Here is a 19,923-nt window from a genome sequence, read left to right on the forward strand (position 1 = left end):
GTTTACGATCCTCTAAAAAGGATCTAAACCAATCCAGAGCTGGTCCCCGAGACCTGCTGCGGCTTTACGATTCAACAGAATTTTGTGGTTTACGGTGTCAAATATCGCAGATAGGTCGAGGAGGACCAGGGCCTGAGAACAATCAATGTCTGCATGTTTTTTTAGGTCATCCATGATTGACAGAATCACAGATTCAGTGGAATGCCCGGGGCGAAAGCCCGCCTGGTGGGTATCCAGAAACATGGTTGCTTCTAAGAAAGTACTGAGACAATTAGCTACAAGAGCCTCCAGCAGTTAAGCCGGAAACAGGAGTAGCAATATTGACCTATAGTTCTCCAACTTTATAGCAATACGGTTGAATACATAGGAGATACTTATCCAAGTTCCTCATATGCTTTTATGTTCAAAAACATCACTAACACTGCACACCTTTCATTCTGGACAACACCTCGGCTGCATGTCTCCTTCCGACCACTTACTGAAAATATTTGATGTTGGCGTTAGGTGCTTGACTATTCCCCTGAGACGGACATGGCTCACCTGGTCTTCAATTGGACAGCTTTAGGAAGCATTTTTATCAAATAATAATGGTAATCATATAGAGTATTTGGGCTGAGAGTAATATATTTATTGAAAAGGAAGCACTTTCCAACTCCCATTAGGCAATGTTTTTTAAAACAAATTGTCACTGTTGAATTTGTAAAACGTAGAAATTGAACCATGTGATGTGATAATAAGTCAGATTTATCAGTATTGATTTCGAGATAAAGCTGTGATAAAAACGGACCGATTAAAGGTCCTGCCCACTTTATTTTTCATTCAAGACAATTTAGCAAGTAGTTCAATTATTTGTCATATAAGAATGTGCATAACTTACTAAATCAACCTCGGCCACTAGTTTCTTTTTTTTTTACCTCTTCACACCAACTTTCTACGTTTCTACATCTAACATATATTGCGTCCTATCTTTCCAATAGATAACATCCCTTTCTCCATCTGGATCTGGGATGCTCAGAAGATGAAATTGTTTGTGGTCTTGGAGCACGTATCAGCTGTCCGTTCTTTTCAATGGGATCCCCTTCAACCCAGGCTTGCAATTTGTACTGGGAATAACAAAGTGTATATCTGGTCCCCAACTGGCTGTGTGTCTGTTCAAGTACCGATGGAAGGTAAGCTGCTAACTTAAAACCACCTTTAAGATAACATGTACGGCTTCATATACAGATGGGGGATTTTATTACCATAGAAAGCATTGATGCTGATAGTGTTCCTATCTATGAACAAGCATTTACAATGCAATGGTTTCGCCTTTGGAAAAGTTAGAGCTATTGGCATTTTAAATGACAACATTTGTATTTATGTGTTGGTTTTGAAAACAGATAAATAAATGGCATTGTCATTTACATTGCCATTAGCTTAATCTCTCGCAAATGTGAGACCTATTGTACCCTACGGACGAGCTCAGCAGACAGCAATTACTCACGAACAAAAATCATGCAATGAAGACGAGGGAAACTTCAAAATATCAGAAATTACAGCCACTTGAGCTACAAGAAACTCCAAGAAGCTAGTGCTCCCTCCTGTAACCTCATATTAAATGGCAAAATTACAGGAAGCTAAAAATGACAAGGACAGCGGGAGGGGGAGACGCATAGCTGCCAAGGTTTCAGATTGCCATGTGTGACATTTTCATAATTTCAGCGAATTTATGAGTGACATTTCAGCGACTATGAGTGACACTTTCTCCCGAACAAAAATCATGCAATGAGGACGAGGGAAACTTAAAAATATCAGAAATTACAGCCATTTGAGCAACAAGAAACTCCAAGAAGCTAGTGCTCCCTCCTGTAACCTCATATTAAATGGCAAAATTACAGGAAGCTAAAAATAATGACATTTCAGACATTGACAGCTGAAACGCTTAGCACTGAGAACTTGCTACACTGCATGAGATACATAAATTCACTACATGGAATTCGGTTGTGCACATTTATTTTAAGGTTAGACTACTGCAGTGCTATATTGTAGGCAGCTTTCAGAGATCCCCCCGGCCTTTTGACCAATTTTTAATGAAAAGTCTCACCTTGCTCTGGGAGTGACGGCAAAGGGAGCAGGAGCAGTGGCAGTAGGAAAATGATGACGAACATTAAGCGCAGGGCCCGTGCATTACAGGAGGAAAAAGTCACATGTGTGCAGGTTACAAAAGCGTCCAAAGTACAAGTAGAGGTATGACACTCAAGCACAAGAACAAACGTTACGTAGGCAATGGTGGCACTTGTGCAAGTATCTAAAGCAAACAAAATGTAAGAGGTAGCACACAGTGTGTTACAAGAGAAAAGTGGCGTGTGTATGTTACAAACGAGTATCAAACACAGGTAGAAGGATAATACTGCAAAAACTGGCAGACACACTGGCCCTGGTTTGTAAGGCTGTACCAACAGGTAAAAATAAGAAATAGTTGTACATATGCTTCATACAACGCTTCTGACATTTCTAACAGTAACTGGCAGGAGGTACAATTACTAATTTTAATGGCACGGCTATACGTGGGATGAACAAAGTAGTAGCTATTTCCAGGATGTTGTGTTCTGTATTTTGTGTATGTGTGTGTAGTATACTATTCCTGTATCGTGCACACTTGAAACTGAGTTGCACCCACGTGTATACACAGGACCTGAAAATACACAGGAACCAATAGACGATGACATTTACATTCGTTCAGAAATCGATCAATGTTTTTGCCGTTTATGCTATGGGCATCAACATAGGGCCAGACTAGGACTCGCGTCGATGTCTGTTTATAAATACTTCCGGGTCTGAGCACCGGCGAGACCCGGCACACTTAAAGCACTGGTTAATGGTCTCTGAGAAACGCGCATCAGAAAGATAGTGGAGTCAGCAGTCATGACCTGAACTTCACCTCTGCTCTAGAAGACAGGCTTTCACTGAAGCCTTACAAATGCCCATCACGGAGCCCTGATTACAATTCAAATGCAAATAACTGATGCAAACAGCGCACCTGCTAATTACCATAGCTCCAGGAAGCAGTATTAACAGGGCACCTTCTGTGCTGCGTTACACCCCCTCGCAAGGTCCCGGGAAGGCGAGGGGGTGCAAAGTAGAATTGCGCTCACTTCTCATTTGCGCCACATTTCACCGGGCGCGTATTGAGAGGGCTACCTCCTGCATTGGCCAGAGTTTGCGCCCGATCTGTTAGCCCTGTGGAACACACGACGGAGCCGGTTATCGATACAGGATCAACGACCCCATTGTAATTAGTGACGCCTGCAGCTCTTTCCATCGACGTAAGTGCAGCCAATGCATTCACCCACCACGCTACCACATAGGTGCTTTGTGTTAAAACAGTTATAATTATTAGGAACCAGCCAGAGCGAGCCGATGAGTACATTTCACATTTAAAGTAAGGTGTACACTTGGAAACATTTTCCACAGTTAAGAAGCACACCCGTTTGTAGGAGTGTTTCGTTGCAAGGATTTAACCTTCTCCCTGTCTGACGTCAGTATCAGTGTGCAGAATCAGGGCTGTCACTGTGCACGTGTCTTGCTAAAGGAGCTGGTTGTATACTGTCCCAGGATGGTGTGATGTCTGTCACTGTGTGCATTTGTCTTTCTTCAAGGCGCTATGTGTATACTCCCCCAGGCAGTATGTGAAAGGATAATGGCGCCTGAAGCCATTCCCGGCCAGGCCTTCTTTTCGGAAACCACTCCCCGCCTGACTTAAGGAACAAGGAAAGGCACGGACAGCGGGAGGGAGGGCAGGAAAGGCACGGACAGCGGGAGGGGGGGCGGTGGGAACAGCCCAATCAAAAGCACTCACCTGGACCTGGACTTCCTCCAGCGGCGGTCGGCCGCGGAATGACCAAAAGAAACATGGACGACCAAAAAAATAAACCCCGCCGCACTAGCGTGCTAAAAGGGGCTGGATGAGAAAAAATCTCAGGAACGCCCACGAGTCGCCTCGCAGAATGACGGACGCCTCTGTTTTCCAATGGCTAGCCTCCATTTATGGAGCTAGCCAATGGAAGTGAGAGGCGTGACAAAGGCACCATACTCTTCTCAAAAGTTTCCGCCTGCGCGAACGCTACTGCGCAGCGGACGCCAGGCGAAACCTAAAAAGCACTGCATAGAATTTGATCATTGTAAATGGCACATCTCCTTTCTAATCTCCTGCATAAATGCTCGAAATAAATGTCACTGCCAGAATCTTTAAGAAGTTTCTTCCCAAATGTCGAGTGTTTTACATCCCTTTACCAGCTATGAATGTTGGTAAAGAGCTTGACCCCTGACGGAGTGCTGGTAATTGTGCATGGAGATGGCAGTGTACTGCATCATTTTGTTGAATGGTTCACTGGGATTTGTTGTTTCCTCTAGAGTTTTGTCAACTTATGTCTCCACAGCCAAATGCCTTTGGAGAAGTGGCTTTTGATTTTGTCCCAAAGTGCTCAAAAATGCATTCACGTTTTCTTAAGTGCCGCAAACAAGAAATTTCAAAGAGATGAAGGGGCAGGGCTTGATAAAATATGAAGGGATGGTTGAGGAGTTGCTAGTAGAAACAGGGGTCAACATGAGTATATAAAGTAGACACTATTTTCGATATGCCAGTGGATGTAGGTATTTGTTTAACAAACTTATGAATTTCAGCTCATTAATGCTTGTATAAAGAACATCGTTCTCCATTAAGGTATGTTCATTATTAGTTATATCTATAGGATAGAGATTTCTCGCCGCAGATTCCTTACCTTCGAATTATTCCCAGGCGTTAGACTGGATCCAGAATTTTGTTTGGGAGCAGTAACCCTGTGCACCGGTAGATCATTCGGCTTCGTGTAGCGTGACCCGGGATGTAAATGACGTGTGCAGTTCCTATATAGGTGCCACTCCAGCACTCTGATGGCAGTTAATTTCTTGTTGTGCCAGTCAGTGCAGATCTGGTGAAGAGCTACCCCTAAGCACTTTTTGACTGACCTTTTTTGACCTCTTGTTGAAGACTTTTTGAGACATTGTCTCCTGGTGTGGCAGGATGTCCGTGAGGATGGCTGGTTTTAAGCCCTGGAGAGCCTGTCACCGGCAGATGTCAGTGATAGATCTAACCTAGTCTGCCTCTGGTGCCTCCAGTGATGCGAAATCCTGCATCAATTATGGTGCCATGCACCTCAAAGCCTTAAGAGAGCGGTCCCTCAAGCTCCTTGCTTCTCAAACTGCAACGCCGCAATCGTTTCAATCCCAGTAAAGAGGAAGGTCTCGAAATTGGTCGCGAAGCCATCAATCTTCATTGCAGTCGTCTGGGATTTCGGGTTAGTCAACAAATAAAGAAAAGCAAAAGTTGAGGAGGTCGTCAAATTCGCCCTGTCCAAGTCATCGAGTGAACCTTCGTATTCAAAGCCTGGCTCAACAGTTGAGTCTGCACCTGAGCTATCTCCATGCCTCCCCAAGTATCCTGGAGCTAGAGCGACCTCCAACCGTCTCAGTGAGTTTCATGAGGATTTTGGGCGGCATGTTCCGTGCTTCTTAAGGCCCGCAAATGTCTTGACAGAGGTACTTCAACCCGGAATCACCCCATCTGAACAGCTTCTCCTGTTTAACGAATCCCTCATGGACGTACTACCCTGGGCCTGGTCCAAGCCCTACACAGGGGGTTCCGGTGAATAAGACAATAGCCTATCACCCTACCACAGAGTACTCTAACTTCCTCATCCAATACCTCACCTGGAGAGCTTGGTGGTCCAAGCCTCCATGTCCAAACTAAATCCTGACGATTCCTTAACCACTTTACCGGGCAGTGAATCCACATAGCTAGATACCTTAGGCAAGAAGATATTTTCTTCCACCAACCTGGCACTGCGGTCTGTGAACACCATGTGCCTTTTGGAACAATACTCCCACTCACTCTGGGACTCTGTTTCGCAGGTGTTGCCTGGTTGAGAACCACAGGCTTTTAAGGAGATTTCCAAACATTGCTCATGGACATGCCCATTGGTAGCTCCAGTCTCTGCGGAGATAAGTGGACTGAGCACTATAGCGCTTCAAACACATAAGAGCTTTGGCCAGGTCCTTGGACCTTTCCATTGCCCCTCGCCAACCCCAGTCTGCCTTTAGCGGTCACGGAAGGCGTTTCCAGCTGCATATCTATCCGCCTAGCCTCCACAGCAGGCAAGCTTCCCAGCCTCGTGTGGCCAAGGATGTGGCACCTACAGGCCTTGTGGGCCAGGTAGCAGAGGTTAGGCCTGTCCAGAACTCCTCCGGCAGATGCAGCTTCCATGCCTCTTTAGTTTGCCCTCCAAACATCATGGGCACCCAGTGGGAGGCAGGGTACTCCATCACCTGCTCTACTGGAGGTCATTAAACATATGGATTCTCCAGAATGTCCAAAAGTGCTACACACTCTACTTCGTGTTTACCCCTGCACCTATGTCGCCTACTAGCGACAGGCTGACAAAGGACCACATCTCCACTCCACCAAGAAGTGGCAACTCTCTTGGGCAAGAGAGTTGCCACTTCCATAGAGAGGTTGCTGGGGCAGAAGTAAGTCATGGTTGCTATTCCCACTACTTCTGATAGATGCATCTGCCGTGTGGATTCCTCACCTTGTGAATATCCCCTTGCGTCAGCAACATTCGGAAATTCTTTTCGTAGCTTCGCGCCGACGTGGACTTGGACGTCATAGAGGCACGGCATCGCACGCGACTCCGCTGACGTCACCGACGCCTATAATAGGCCCACGCCGGCGTGATGACATCAGTTCCCTTTTTTCCGCGTCATCGACGCTAACGGTTTTCTGGGATCGTACTGTAGCTTCCTAGTAACTTTGTTACTCTTGTTCTATTATTGCTGTTTCTATTTTCTTCGAGATGTCGTCGAAGAAAACTGGCTTTAAGGCTTGCGGAGAATGTGGCAAGACAATGTCTATTACTGACCCACATGAGTGCTGCGTCTGGTGCCTGAGTTCAGACCACGAAGTCGAGGATTGCCCTTGTTGCAAGAAGATGACACCAAAGGCCCTACGGGAAATAGACGAAACTCCTCGTGGCAAAACTGAAGAGTAAGAAGGTTAAAAAGACTTTGAAGTCTCGATCTCGGCGTTCGAGGTCGAGGTCTCGATCGAAGTCGCGCTCGGAGTCGTCTTCTGCTCATGTTTCAAGATCCTCAAGGAAAAAGCATAAGAAGAGGAGCCATGAGTCACGTCATCACTCAGGGAAGGACTCTGGTTCGAGGCCAAAATTGCAAGTAAAACTTCTTCATAAAGAAACGGAGGTTTCGGCGTCGGAGGATCAAGACTCTGTTGGTGAAGCTTCGCGTCCGAATTCGCCAGAGTCTCAGAAGCAGATGGCTATCCCTTCCCCAGATCCGTCCAATCCTTCTGGTCAGGAGGATGAAGGTGAGGTGCAGGAGGTTGGTGAGGCCGAGGTTCCGGTGCCTGCGGGTTCGTCGACCCCGGTTCCGGAGCTCGGAGAAGAGGTCGAATCTGCCTCCTCGGGAACAGCCCGGAGGACCGTATCCAGATTTCCCGGCTCCAGGTCAGGATCCATCCCAATTCCTGAACGCCATGTTTGGTGTTTATTCCAGGGCGATGTACCCGTCTGGTGCACCTGTTGGTCCCACGGGTCCTATGTCTTTCAACTTGGGTATTCCCCAGGCTTATGCCCCTGCGCCCTTCATGCTTTTTATGCCGGCTCTACCACCGCATTGGCATTTTCCGACACCACCTGTATCGTCGACGCCGAAGCGCACGACGCCGACTCCGTCGACGGCGGTTCCATCGACGCCGGTTCCATCGACGCCCATACCTACGACTCCGAGGCAGGATTCTGTTCGACCTCGTGTGAAACGACCTCATCCGACTTCGGGTTCAACGCCGGCTCCGACCCCGTCGGAGTCGGTTCCGGATCCTTCGACTTCTATCGTGAAGGAAAGGTCACGGAGAGAAGCCCAGAGACTTATGGAGGAAGAACAATATCGATATGCTGATATGGAGGAAGGAGAATTACAGGAGTCTGAAGATCCTTTTGAGGACCTGGGAGAAGCCAGTGGGCTTGAACTATCTCCTGAGTGGGATTTGGCTTCAGTGTCGACTGTGCCTTCAAAGGATGTGGTGCCTTATCACACTGTTATCAAAAAGGCGGCAAATTTGCTGAACATTACTCTGCCCATTGCTGAGTATAAGTCAAATCTTCTAACTGAAGTTCTTCACTCACCCTCCTCTTCTATTGAGCCTATGTTGCCCTTTAATGATGCGTTAGCTGAACCCATCTATGAGGTTTGGAAGAAGCCCTTGTCTACTCCTGCGGTTTCTAGGGCAGTGGCGAGGAGGTACAGGGTTGCGCCTGTTGACCCTGATTTTTTGTCAACGCACCCCCTGCCTGAAAGTTTGGTTGTGCAGGGTGCCTGCTCAAAGAGGTCTGCTGGTGCTTTTCCGTAGGTTCCTGGAGATAAGGAGTCCAGAAAGCAGGATCAGGCTGCCAAGAAGGTCTTCTCCTAAGCCAGTATGGCGTTAAAGTCTGATGGGAAGGTATGTCCATGCCTTGATAGATTCTGTAAAACAGTTGGTTCCGAAAATCCCTGAGGAGGATAGGAAGGATTTTCAGGAAGTGATATCCGACACTCAGGCTGCTGCGAGGCAGGTGATTCAGAGTGGGCTGGACACTGCTGATTCGGTAGCGAGGGTCATGGGCTCTTCCGTGGCCACTAGGAGAGCCGCATGGCTTAAAACGTCGGAGTTCTCTACGGATGTTCAATCTGTTTTGATAGACTTGCCTTTTGATGGCTCAGGATTATTTGGCAAGAAGGCTGATGCGGCCTTGGAACGTTTTAAAGACAGTAGGGCCAATTCTAAATCTTTGGGCCTTCAGTCCAGGGGTACTACTGGAAGACGCTTCAGAGGATTTGGCAGATCTTCCTTTCATTCCTACAGACCATCTCAGCAGCAGCCACAGCCACAGCAAAATACGCTGTACAAGTCATACAGAGGCAGACAAAGAGCCCGTCCTAGGGGCCGTCGGGCTTCCTCCTCCTCCTCCTCTTCTTCCCCTTCCCAGCCCCCTGCCAATGCTGCAAAGCAGCCCTAGATCCGCCATTCCGGATCATGTGGTCCCAGTAGGGGGCCGGCTTACCCATTTCCTACGAGATTGGGAATTGATAACATCAGATCTTTGGGTTCTCAATCTCGTGGGGAATGGGTATGCTCTTCCCTTTCGGGAGTTTCCCCCAAATTACCCTCCTTGCCAGGGTTTTTGTTCGGAGGACCACCTGCTTCTCTTGCAGGAAGAAGTCCTGGCACTGTTCAAGAAAGGTGCGATAGAGGTGGTTCCGGAGCAAGAGAGGGGTCAGGGATGCTACTCCCGGTATTTTCTGATCCCCAAGAAGGATGGCAGGCTCCGTCCGATCCTGGATCTCAGGATCTTGAACCTTTACCTGAAACAGGATAAGTTCAAGATGCTCACTCTTGCGCATGTTCTTCAAGCGCTGCTGGAAGAGTACTGGATGGTGTCGCTCGACTTACAGGATGCGTATTTTCATATTCCCATCTTGAAGTCGCACAGAAAGTATCTCCGTTTTACGGTTGGGTCGCAACACTACCAGTTTGCGGTCCTGCGGTCCTTCCGTTTGATCTTACTACTGCGCCTCGAGTCTTCACCAAGGTGATGGCAATGGTGGCAGCACATCTCAGAAGGTCGGGGATACCTGTATTCCCGTATCTGGACGACTGGCTGATCAAAGCGGAATCGTCCGAGAAGGTGCTCCATCATCTGCAGGAGACAACTCGGTTGTTGCACAGGTTGGGTTTTTCAATAAATGTACCCAAGTCTCACCTGGTGCCCTCCCAGCGCATCCTGTTCATAGGTGCGGTACTGGATACAACTGTATGCCGTGCATTCCCTCCTCCTCAAAGGATTCGCGACATACAGGCAATGATTCCTCTATTTTTCAATGGAGCGGTTGTTCCAGTCCTGAAGGTCCTTCGCCTGCTCGGTCTGATGGCTTCTTGCATTCTGTTGGTCAACCATGCACGCTGGCACATGAGGGCACTCCAGTGGTGCCTCCGCAGGCAGTGGTATCAGCACAACGGAGATCTCAGGGAGTCAGTGAGGATCTCCAGAGAAACTGCGGCGGTTCTGTCTTGGTGGAGCGTGGAAGGCAATCTGTCGCAAGGAAAGCCTTTCCAACTGCCTCCATCGGTGGCCACAGTTATAACGGATGCATCCACTCTAGGGTGGGGTGCTCATCTGGGGGACCTGGAGGTCAAGGGTCTTTGGTCTCCAGAGGAAAGGTTGCTTCATATCAACCTTCTAGAGTTGCGGGTGATACGTCTGGCGCTCAAGGCCTTCCTCCCTTCCCTTCGCGGTCAGTCGGTTCAGGTCCTGACGGACAACACGACCGCGATGTGATACATCAACAAGCAGGGAGGAGTAGGGTTGCAGTGTCTCTGCAGAGAGGCTCTGCGTCTCTGGTCTGATGGCAAATCATCTGGCCGGAGTTCAGAACGTTCGTGCAGACAGTCTCAGTCGGCAGTTCTCTGCCGACCACGAGTGGAGGCTTCATCTTTCGGACGTGGGGGACTCCTCATGTGGACCTTTTTGCCACTCAGGAGAATGCTCACTGCCCGTTATTCTGCAGTCTCCAGTATCCGATGCAAGGAGCCTTGGGGGACGCGTTTCAGTTGAGTTGGGGCTCACAACTCCTTTACGCGTTTCCTCCCATACCCTTGATTCCTTGGGTTCTGAGGAAGATTCGCCAAGACCAGGCCCAAGTTATATTGATCGCCCCGGATTGGCCAAGAAGGGTGTGGTACACAGATCTTCTCCACCTCTCCTCGTGCTCACCGCTCCGTCTCCCTCGCAGGGCAGATCTCCTCTCCCAGATGGAGGGGCAGGTTCTACACCCCCACCTCATGACCTTACACCTTCATGCCTGGAGATTGAACGGGGCAACCTGAGTTCTTTTTCTCTCCCGCCTGATGTAGTGGATGTCATCTTGTCAGCCAGGCGTGACTCCACTAAGTCCATCTATTCTTATAGGTGGTCAAAATTTGTTACTTGGTGCAGGGAGAAGTCTATAGACCCTTTGAAGGCCAATTTATCTGATGTTCTCCAGTTTGCCCTTTCTCTGGCACAGTAGGGGCTTGCTGTTGCCACAGTGAAGGGTTATCTTTCAGCGCTGTCGGCCTTTATCTGTTTGCCTGACCAGCCCTCTCTTTTTAAATCTCCTGTAGTCTTAAGGTTTTTGAAGGGCCTCATAAATAAGTTCCCTCCCACTCCTTTTATTGTGCCTCAGTGAGACTTAAATCTTGTTTTGATCTTTCTGATGGGTGCTCCCTTTGAGCCTCTTCACAAATGTCCTATGAGGCTTTGGACTCTTAAGACTGTCTTCCTCGTTGCAATAACCTCGGCAAGGAGGGCAAGCGAGCTTCAAGCTCTTAGTTCCAAGCCCCCTTTCTTGACCATTCATGCTCATCGAATGGTTCTTAGGACCAGGGCTACTTTTCTGCCAAAGGTGGTAACTCCTTTCCACTTAGGACAATCCATTACCCTCCGTACCTTTTATCCTCCCCCTCACCCTTCCAAGGAGGAGGAGAGATTGCACCGTCTGGACCCCAAGAGGGCGGTGTCTTTTTATCTGGACAGGACTAAAGACTGTCGGTTGGATGACCAGCTCTTCATTGGCTTTGCTGGCTGCAAGAGAGGAAGAGCGGTCCTTAAGAGGACTTTATCAAGATGGATCGTTCTCTGTATTAAGATCTGCTACTCTTTGGCTGGTAAGGAACCTCCAGAGGGTATAATGGCTCATTCTACTAGAGCTAAGTCTTCGACCTCAGCATTGGCTAGAGGTGTGCCTGTTGAGGATATTTGTAGAGCGGCAACTTGGTCTTTCCTCCACACATTCGCGAAGCATTACTGCTTGGATTCCGAGGTGAGGAGGGACGGTCACTTTGCTTGCTCTGTCCTTCAGGATTTCATGGTCTAGAAGAGTGGACACCCTCCTCCGGGAGTGGGGACTGCTGTGGGACTCTATTCACAAGGTGAGGAATCCACACGGCAGATGTATCTATCAGAAGAGCAAGTTACTTCCCTTCGGTAACGCTTTTTCTGGTAGATACAATATCTGCCTGTGGATTCCTCACTGACCCACCCGCCTCCCCGTTGTCCACTCTTCTATGCCTGTGTTTCTATTATGTATTTGTTCTATTTTCAAATGTTTTGTTGCATTTGCTTCACACTGTGTGTGTTACCTTGATATTTATACTGCGTATACTGGGTATATGTCTACTGTCATTGGTCCGTCCGTGTGCCTCGAAGGCACGGAAAAAAGGGCGGACCTGATGTCATCACGCCGGCGTGGGCCTATTATAGGCGTCGGTGACGTCAGCGGAGTCGCGTGCGATGCTGTGCCTCTATGACGTCCAATTCCACGTCGGCGCGAAGCTACGAAAAGAATTTCCGAATGTTGCTGACGCAAGGGGATATTCACTAAGTTAAGGAATCCACAGGCAGATATTGTATCTACCAGAAAAAGCGTTACTGAAGGTAAGTACCTTGTTCTTCTGGTGCCCAAATAGGATGAATGACTTTATCCTATCCTAGACCTGTGTCCTCTCAATTTCTTCCTGAAGGAGGAATTCAAAATGATTACGCTCCCTCAAGTCCTGTCCGCTCTGGACCTGGGAGCCTGAATCATAGTGTTTAATTTGCTACTCCATATAGAATTTGCAACTTCATAGTTTACCCGTATGGATACAAATCTTACGCCAGAGCCGCTTGTTCCCAGTATGGATAAAATCTTAAACAAGATCCCCATGTTCTGTCAAACCGTGGTTATGTGCGGGTGGCTACTTCTGTCATTTTCTCCATTTACAGAAATACACCTAATTTGTCGAGCCAATGCAATCTCGTCACAACAACATCTGTGCCCCAACGGGACAACAAGACTTTTGAGGCCTAATAAGATGTAACTAGCAAGTCCAGGCTGTTCTGTATCGTGTATTTAGTCAATAGATGCTAAAACATCCAACCAAAACTGTTGTATCTTGGGTCAACGCCAAAGAAAGTGTGTCAGGGTGCCTGTCTGGCCGCAGTGTCTCCAGCAAGTGGAATCCCAGCCTGGATTCCATTGTGCTATTCTAGCTGGGGTGTAATACCAATAATGTGCTGTTTTTAGAAACATTTCTTTGTCCGATTTGCTACAGGTGCAGGCACGCTCTCAATTGATGTCATTCAATTCCCTAGATGTAAATGTGCGATCGCATTCCACGTCCCATCTCCTCTGTGCCAGTGTTTTGGTATGGGTTATGGGAGTTAAAAGAAATGCATAGATGCCCGTAAGGATGCGTTTGTCAGATTGGCGTGTGAGAAACCACTTTTCAAAAGGTGTAAGAGGCCACCTAGCAAGGGGATGGATGTGTGGTTGCAGGATCCAGTGGCGGATGGTGATGTTTTGCCAATAGTCCTTGAGGAGAAGGTCATAATTAGATTTGAGTTGCGGGAAGTCCAGGATCCCATTCGCGTCAAAAAAATCTCCCACCATTTTACAGTTGGCTTCTTGCTAGTTGGAAAATGTCGAACCCTGCAACGCCGGGGAATAGTCTGGATTGGCTATAAATGGTGTAAGGAGTGAGATACGAGAGGTAAGCCGTTGCGCCACTTGAACCCTGACCCACCCTCCTTTCATTGCTCTGGTAATAGGAGATATATAAAACCCTGTTGGCCGATGTCATTTGGGGACCCAAGGACCCTTCCATATGTGTATTCCTGTGACAGCTTGGCCAATGTAACACCAATGTTTCTCAGTGCTCGTCCTGCCCCAATCTACCATGTATCTGATCTGAGCTGCTTGTTAGTACTGTTGATAAGGTATGCCTAGTCCCCTCTTCTCATGACTCAGAAAGGCATGTGTCCTCGCCATGTGTACCTTCTTCCCTGCCCAAATAAAATCGATTATGAGGTGTTGTAAATTGTCCAAAATGTGCGCTGGGGGTTGTAAGGGAAGTGTCTGCATGACATAAAGCAGTCTGGGGAGCAAAGTCATCTTGACCGCTGCCAGTCTCCCCCGCCATGACAGCATATATTTTTTCTATTTTTCTTTCCTCAATTGCTATGTATATTTCATTTTGTCCTCTCTACCAACTTATTGTAAAGCGCTTTGATATCCTTCGGGTTCTTGTTTGTGCTATATAAAACTTTATAAATAAATAAAAATAAGTTTAGATCTGGTGTTGGAAAGGTGTGGAAAGGTTAGTTGTCCTTCAAAGTGTGCACTGTTGTGGGATGTATCTCTAAACTCAGGTATTTAACTCCCTATGTGACCCACTGAAATGGAATTAAACATTCGAGCTTCGCTTGATCCTAAAATGGTGATGGCTTGGGCTTTTTGAAAATGTATTTTGAACCCAGAGGCCTGCCCGAACTCTTCCATTTCATGCATGAGCGGCAGGAGGGGAGTAAATGGCTGTGTCTCCGCAAGCATTAAGTCATCGACATAGAGGGCTAGCTTATGGACTGTGTCCCCGATCCGAATACCTGTTATGGACAGCTGCCTTCGCACCCGTTCAGCAAAGGCTTCCATGTAGAGGGCAAATAATAATTGGGACAGGGGGCAACCCTGGCGGGTGCACAGTGTCAACCCTAAATGGTTGGGACATCATCCCATTGACCCAAACCCTCACCTCTGTGGTTGCATAATTGCACCATTTCCAGCTTTTTAATCCCATGCCCAATCCAAATTTGGCAAGCACCAAGGGAAGGTGTGGCCAATTCACACGGTTGAAAGCCTTCTCTGCATTGACGGATACGAGAAATGCCGGTAGACGCCTGTGTTGTATTGTCAAGGAGATGGCAAATGCACTTAGTGTTATCACTGCATGCCCTCTCGGGTACAAATCCGGTTTGGTCTGGGTCAATAAGGCATTGCATATATTGAGACAGATGAGGACTAGGATGGTAGTAAAAAGTTTTACATCAACGTTCAGCGACCAGATGGGTCGAAATGAGGTGCAATAGGCTGGGTTGTTACCAGGCTTGGGGAGGACCACGATAGTCGCCACCCTTATAAAATCCACAAGGGCATCAGTATCTCTAAAAGAGTTGTATAGGTGAGCTTGAAGAAAGGCGACAGTGACTGCAAATGCTTTGTAAAAGTCTGTGGTGTAGCCATCCTGTCCAGGCGCTTTGCCCGAGGGCAGGCATATGGCCCTGATCACTTCGTCGGGGTGGATATCTTTATCCAGTTTAGAAGCCTTATGTGCAGTAAGAGTGATTATCGGAGCTTGGGCGAGGTATGCTGCAGCAGCTCCCATGTCAAGTGTCTCCGTTATATATAGGGTGGATTAGAATCATTCAAATTCATGTGCTATCTGTTCATCTTGATATACCCGATTACCCTGCGGCCCTGTGATTTCCCTTACCCATTGTTGTATAGTTTGGGCAAGGAGCCGGAGTTTGTTACCCCGTGTAACATTTCTGTTTTGTTCGCAATACGGAGTACTCAGCCTTGTCCATATCTAGGGCCTTCAGTTGTTTGCAGACTCATGTGAATAGTCATCTCATCTTGAGTGAGCCTACACGTATGTGGACCTCCTCTAGTTCCTTTATTCGTCCTCTAGGTATGCACGTGTGTGTCTCCTATCCCTATTAAGCCTTGCTGAAATAGCAATGAAATGGCCTCTGACAACTTCCTTCAGGGTGTCCCACAATACCACTACGAGGGTCTCCTGTGTATCATTAGTGTCCAGGAAGGCACATATGGTGTCAGTGATGTTGGAGATATTAGTTTAGTGTGTGTGCAATCTGTAGTTTAAGTGCCAGTTGTGTTGGTGTGGTGTTCCCCCAGTCAGCAGCACCTTGAGAGTGATAGGCGAGTGATCTGAAAGGGCAGCCACCCCAATGTCTACTGAGGTTGTAGCCAGAGCGAGGCGGGATAGGTTAGAAAATAATCTATATGTGCGTATGTCTGGTATGCAGCAGAAAAGAACGTGTAAGATTTTGTCGTCTGATTACGTTGTCGCCACACATTGTCTAAGCCCGTTGCGGATAGCCATTTCAGGCTCGATACAGAAAGGGCCCCTGCCTGCCCTGTCCTTTGTGCTACTCTGTTTAATAGGGCATCACGGACTATATTAAAGTCCTCCCCTATGAGTATGTCTGCGTCCGCTGTAGCTACTACCCGTCCCACTGCGTCATTTTGAAAGCGTCCTGATAGACCAAGGCAATTGTAAAGGTTTAGCCCTTCACCTCCAATCAAAGGGATATGAGCCTACCAGACAGCTCCACCTGTAGTTGTATTACCTTCCCCAGGAAGTGTGATGCTACCAGTTTTGCCACTCCCGCCCTCTTCCCAGGCCCAAATGAAAAGTACGAACGGTCAAACCAGTGTGACTGTAGATGCTTCAAGTCTGTACAGAGAAGATGTGTTTCTTGAAGCAAGCAGATGTCACTTCGATAGTCCTCAAGTAAGGAGAGGAGTGCTAACATCTTTGTTGGTGTATTAAGACCCCGTAAAGCTTAATATCTTAACCATATGTCATATGCTGTTTGCAGTGGGCTGAAGAGGGCGTGGAGGCAAGCTACCTGAAACCCTCTGTGCTTGAGTGGGTGACAATAAACATAGTACGCCCTTCATGTTTGGGGCTGTCTAGCAAAGGGGAAGGCAAGAAAACCTATTTCAATAGACCTGAGAATGGAACAATCAAAGAACAAAGGGTCCGTGTTGCTGGCGGGATACAAATTCTTCAACTGATATAGGAAGGTGCCGGGGAAGCTCTGCCAACAATGAGGAAGACCAATGAAGGGGATGAAGTAGCACAACAGATCCTTAACTAAGGAGTACTTATTCGAGCTGCGAGTAGAAACACCTTGCATGTTGTGGGTGGGTGAGGAGTTGCGTCTCCGTCAATCGTTGTCGGGTTGTGGTGTGTTGTCCTGTTGCTGTAGTTGGCACAGTAGAGCATCTCGTTCCTTGAACCTTTCTGTGTCTGTAGACTTCTTAAAGAGCTTCCTGTTTAGACGAGAAGAGTGGTGAGGTCAGACCGCAAACCACGTGGCAGATTTCGAGGGAGGTTAAGTGATGGCGTCCTCCTAAACATGTGTCCAAGTCCATATGTATACTTTGAGTCTCATTGTTTAATACAAATGTGAGTCTGAAGGGGTGTCCCCACTTGTATCGGATCCCTAGTCCCCGCAGAAAGTCTGTTATGGACCGCAGGGACCAGCGTGGTTGCTATGTCACAGGGGAAAAGTCTTGATACAGCCATATTTTTGCACCTTCAAATTCAAACACTGCACCTGTCAAGGACTGCCGACATAATGGTTTCTTTCTGTTGATATGAGTGGAGGCAGGTGAGTATAGCCTGAGGCATACCAGGAGATTTGTCTTGCCGCTCTCCTCTGTGTGCTGTCCAATACTATTTCCTGCTCAGCTAGTTCAGGCCCAACATGTCGAAGCAGGCAGGTGAAATACTCCTCAAGCTTCCCTAATTTTGCTCGCTGTGGGGCACCTTTAATGCGAATATTAGATCGCCACGACCTAAGATTAAGATCCTCCGGTTGGTAAAGAAGTTCTGCATTTTTGTCCCTCAGTACTAATAATTCTCTCCTGTGGTCCTCCAGCTCTTCTTTATGCGAGTCACCCGTCTGGTCGAATGCGCTGACTCTCAGGCCCAGCTCGCTAAGGTCCTTCTTCATATCTTGGACCTTTGTCGCTATGTCATGTTTTAAAGCCACTTGGTCATCCCCTGAGAGTGCCAAAGAAGTTTTACAAGAAGGATCTGGTGACTGGCGCATAATCATCTTGAGGGCCGCAACACTCTTTGCGGAAGGCTTAGTAAACATGTCACTGAGATTAGCATCTTGTTTATTTCCATGGTAAGTGGACATGTTAGAGGCACAGGGTGAGCTGGAGACTCAACGAGAATGTCTGCGATGGCTACCAGACTTAATTGAGCATCTCAGGGGAGCAGGAGACTCCACGTTTATGGGGGAACGTATATTGCCAGCACCCGATGCTGCGCCATTCACCCAGCACAGTCAGCACCGCGACCTCTCCTCCGTGCAGAGTGATTTTCACAGTCAAATGCACTACATTTACTGTCTGTGTTAGAAATGGGGGTTTCTAGTTGGCAGAGGTTTTCACCTTGTCCAAGTAGGGACCCTTATTCCAGTCAGGGTAAAGGGATTACACAGCTAAGATAACCCCTATCACCCCCTTGTTAGCTTTGCATGAATAGTCATGCTTATCTCAGAAGCAATGTGTAAAGCATTTGTACATATACACACACAGTAACACAGTAAAACACTACAAAAGGATACCACACAGTTTAGAAAAATAACCAATATTTATCTCAATTAAACAAGACTAAAACGACAAAGTCAAAATACACAAGTAAAGATATCACTTTTAAAAGGTTCAAAATAGTTCAGTCCATAGGAAACCAGTGATGCGTCACTTTTATCACAGAATACCTGGGATGCTTTTAAATCAAAGACAAAAACAGGTGCTGGGGAGGTGAGGCGCTGGAAAAGCAAAGCAATGCATTAGTTCCTTACTCCCAGGAAAGGTGATTCATCTGTTTCATACTGCAGCGCAGGGGAAATGATGCATCTGTTCCTTTCAGTCAGGGGAGGTGGTACGTCGAATCCTTACTGTAAGGGGAGGTGATGTGTGGATCTCCGGACACGCATCCTCGGTTCCTTACTGAGGGGCTACGTCAATGAAGTACTTGGCACACAGGGACAATGCGTCGAAAATCCGGATATGCTGGGTTGGCGCGGCGGAACGGGTGCTGCGTTGATTACTTAGCCACGAAGCAGGTGATGCATCAATTTCTTAAGCCGCACAATGGGGCCAGTGTCGGAGTGTGCACCATAGACGTCGATGACACGGTGCTCGGGACTTGAGCTGCAGCGATCTTTCAGCTGTATACCAAGTGATGTTTTCAGTATTTGTCCACACCGCATAATGCATTAATTTTCGAGCCTCACAGCGGTGCCGCGTCAGAAAAACAGGTGTTGAGAGGTGGTTCCTTGCAGCAAAACCACCTCCAAGGGCCTGAACTGGAATTGCCACCACTTGGCAGGTCAGAACTCCCAGCAGAGGAGTTCAGGAGCTGCAGGTGAAGTCTTTGGTAGCCCTGAGACTTGTTAACAGAAGGCAAGCACACACAAGCTCTTGGAGATCCATGGAAGCAGGATGTAGAAAGCAAAGCCCAGTCCTTTCACCACCAGCACAGAAGCAGAAAGTAGCAGGCCAGCACAACAAAGCAACAAGCAGAGTAGTAGTTCCCCTCCTATAGTATCCGGCTCTTCCTGGCAGAATGTCCTCTTAGTCCAGAAGTGTTCTGAAGTTATGCTGTCACACCTCCAGTACTTACACCAGTTTCTGCCTTTAAAGTAGGCAAACTTCAAAGTAAAGTCTTTGTAGGGAACATAAACCTGCCTTTCCCTGACCTGGCTCCAGATACACTACAGGGAGGTGGATACAGCTTTTCGTGAGTACAGGCACAGCGCTCTTCAAGTGTCAGTGGCACCTCCTCCCACCACTCTAGCCCAGGAAGACCCATTAGCCTGGTGATGAGCCATCAGATATGCAGGGCACACCTCCGCTGTCCTCATAGCCCAACTGTCCCCCTAACTCAGACATTGATTCCTCAGGCAGGCAGAGGCCCAGAATGGTACAGCAAGAAAATGCACCCTTTCTGAAAGTGGCATTTTCAAATATGCAATTTAAAAACCATCTACACCAAACGATGTATTATTAAATAGTGAGTTCAGAGACTTCAAACTCCAATTTTTCCAATGGGAAATAACACGTAAAACATATTTTAAGGCAATCCCCATGTTACCTATGGGAGAGATAGTCCTTGCAAAAGTGAAAAATGAAATTAGCAATATTTCACTATTAGGACATGTAAAACACACCAGT

The 19,923-nt window shown here is 47.5% G+C and overlaps 1 protein-coding gene across 1 annotated transcript in view; it reads left to right on the forward strand.

Moving 5' to 3' along the window:
- The window catches only part of WRAP73 (WD repeat containing, antisense to TP73), a 458,006-nt gene that overhangs the window by 410,129 nt on the left and 27,954 nt on the right, over positions 1-19,923 (forward strand). The window contains exon 11 of the mRNA XM_078642643.1: positions 978-1,169. Within this exon, the coding sequence (XP_078498769.1) occupies positions 978-1,169 (192 nt within the window). The remainder of the gene's footprint in view (positions 1-977; positions 1,170-19,923) is intronic.

The sequence above is a fragment of the Lissotriton helveticus genome, chromosome 5_1 (genome assembly GCF_964261635.1).
Source record: "Lissotriton helveticus chromosome 5_1, aLisHel1.1, whole genome shotgun sequence".
NCBI classification, from domain to species: Eukaryota; Metazoa; Chordata; class Amphibia; order Caudata; family Salamandridae; genus Lissotriton; species Lissotriton helveticus.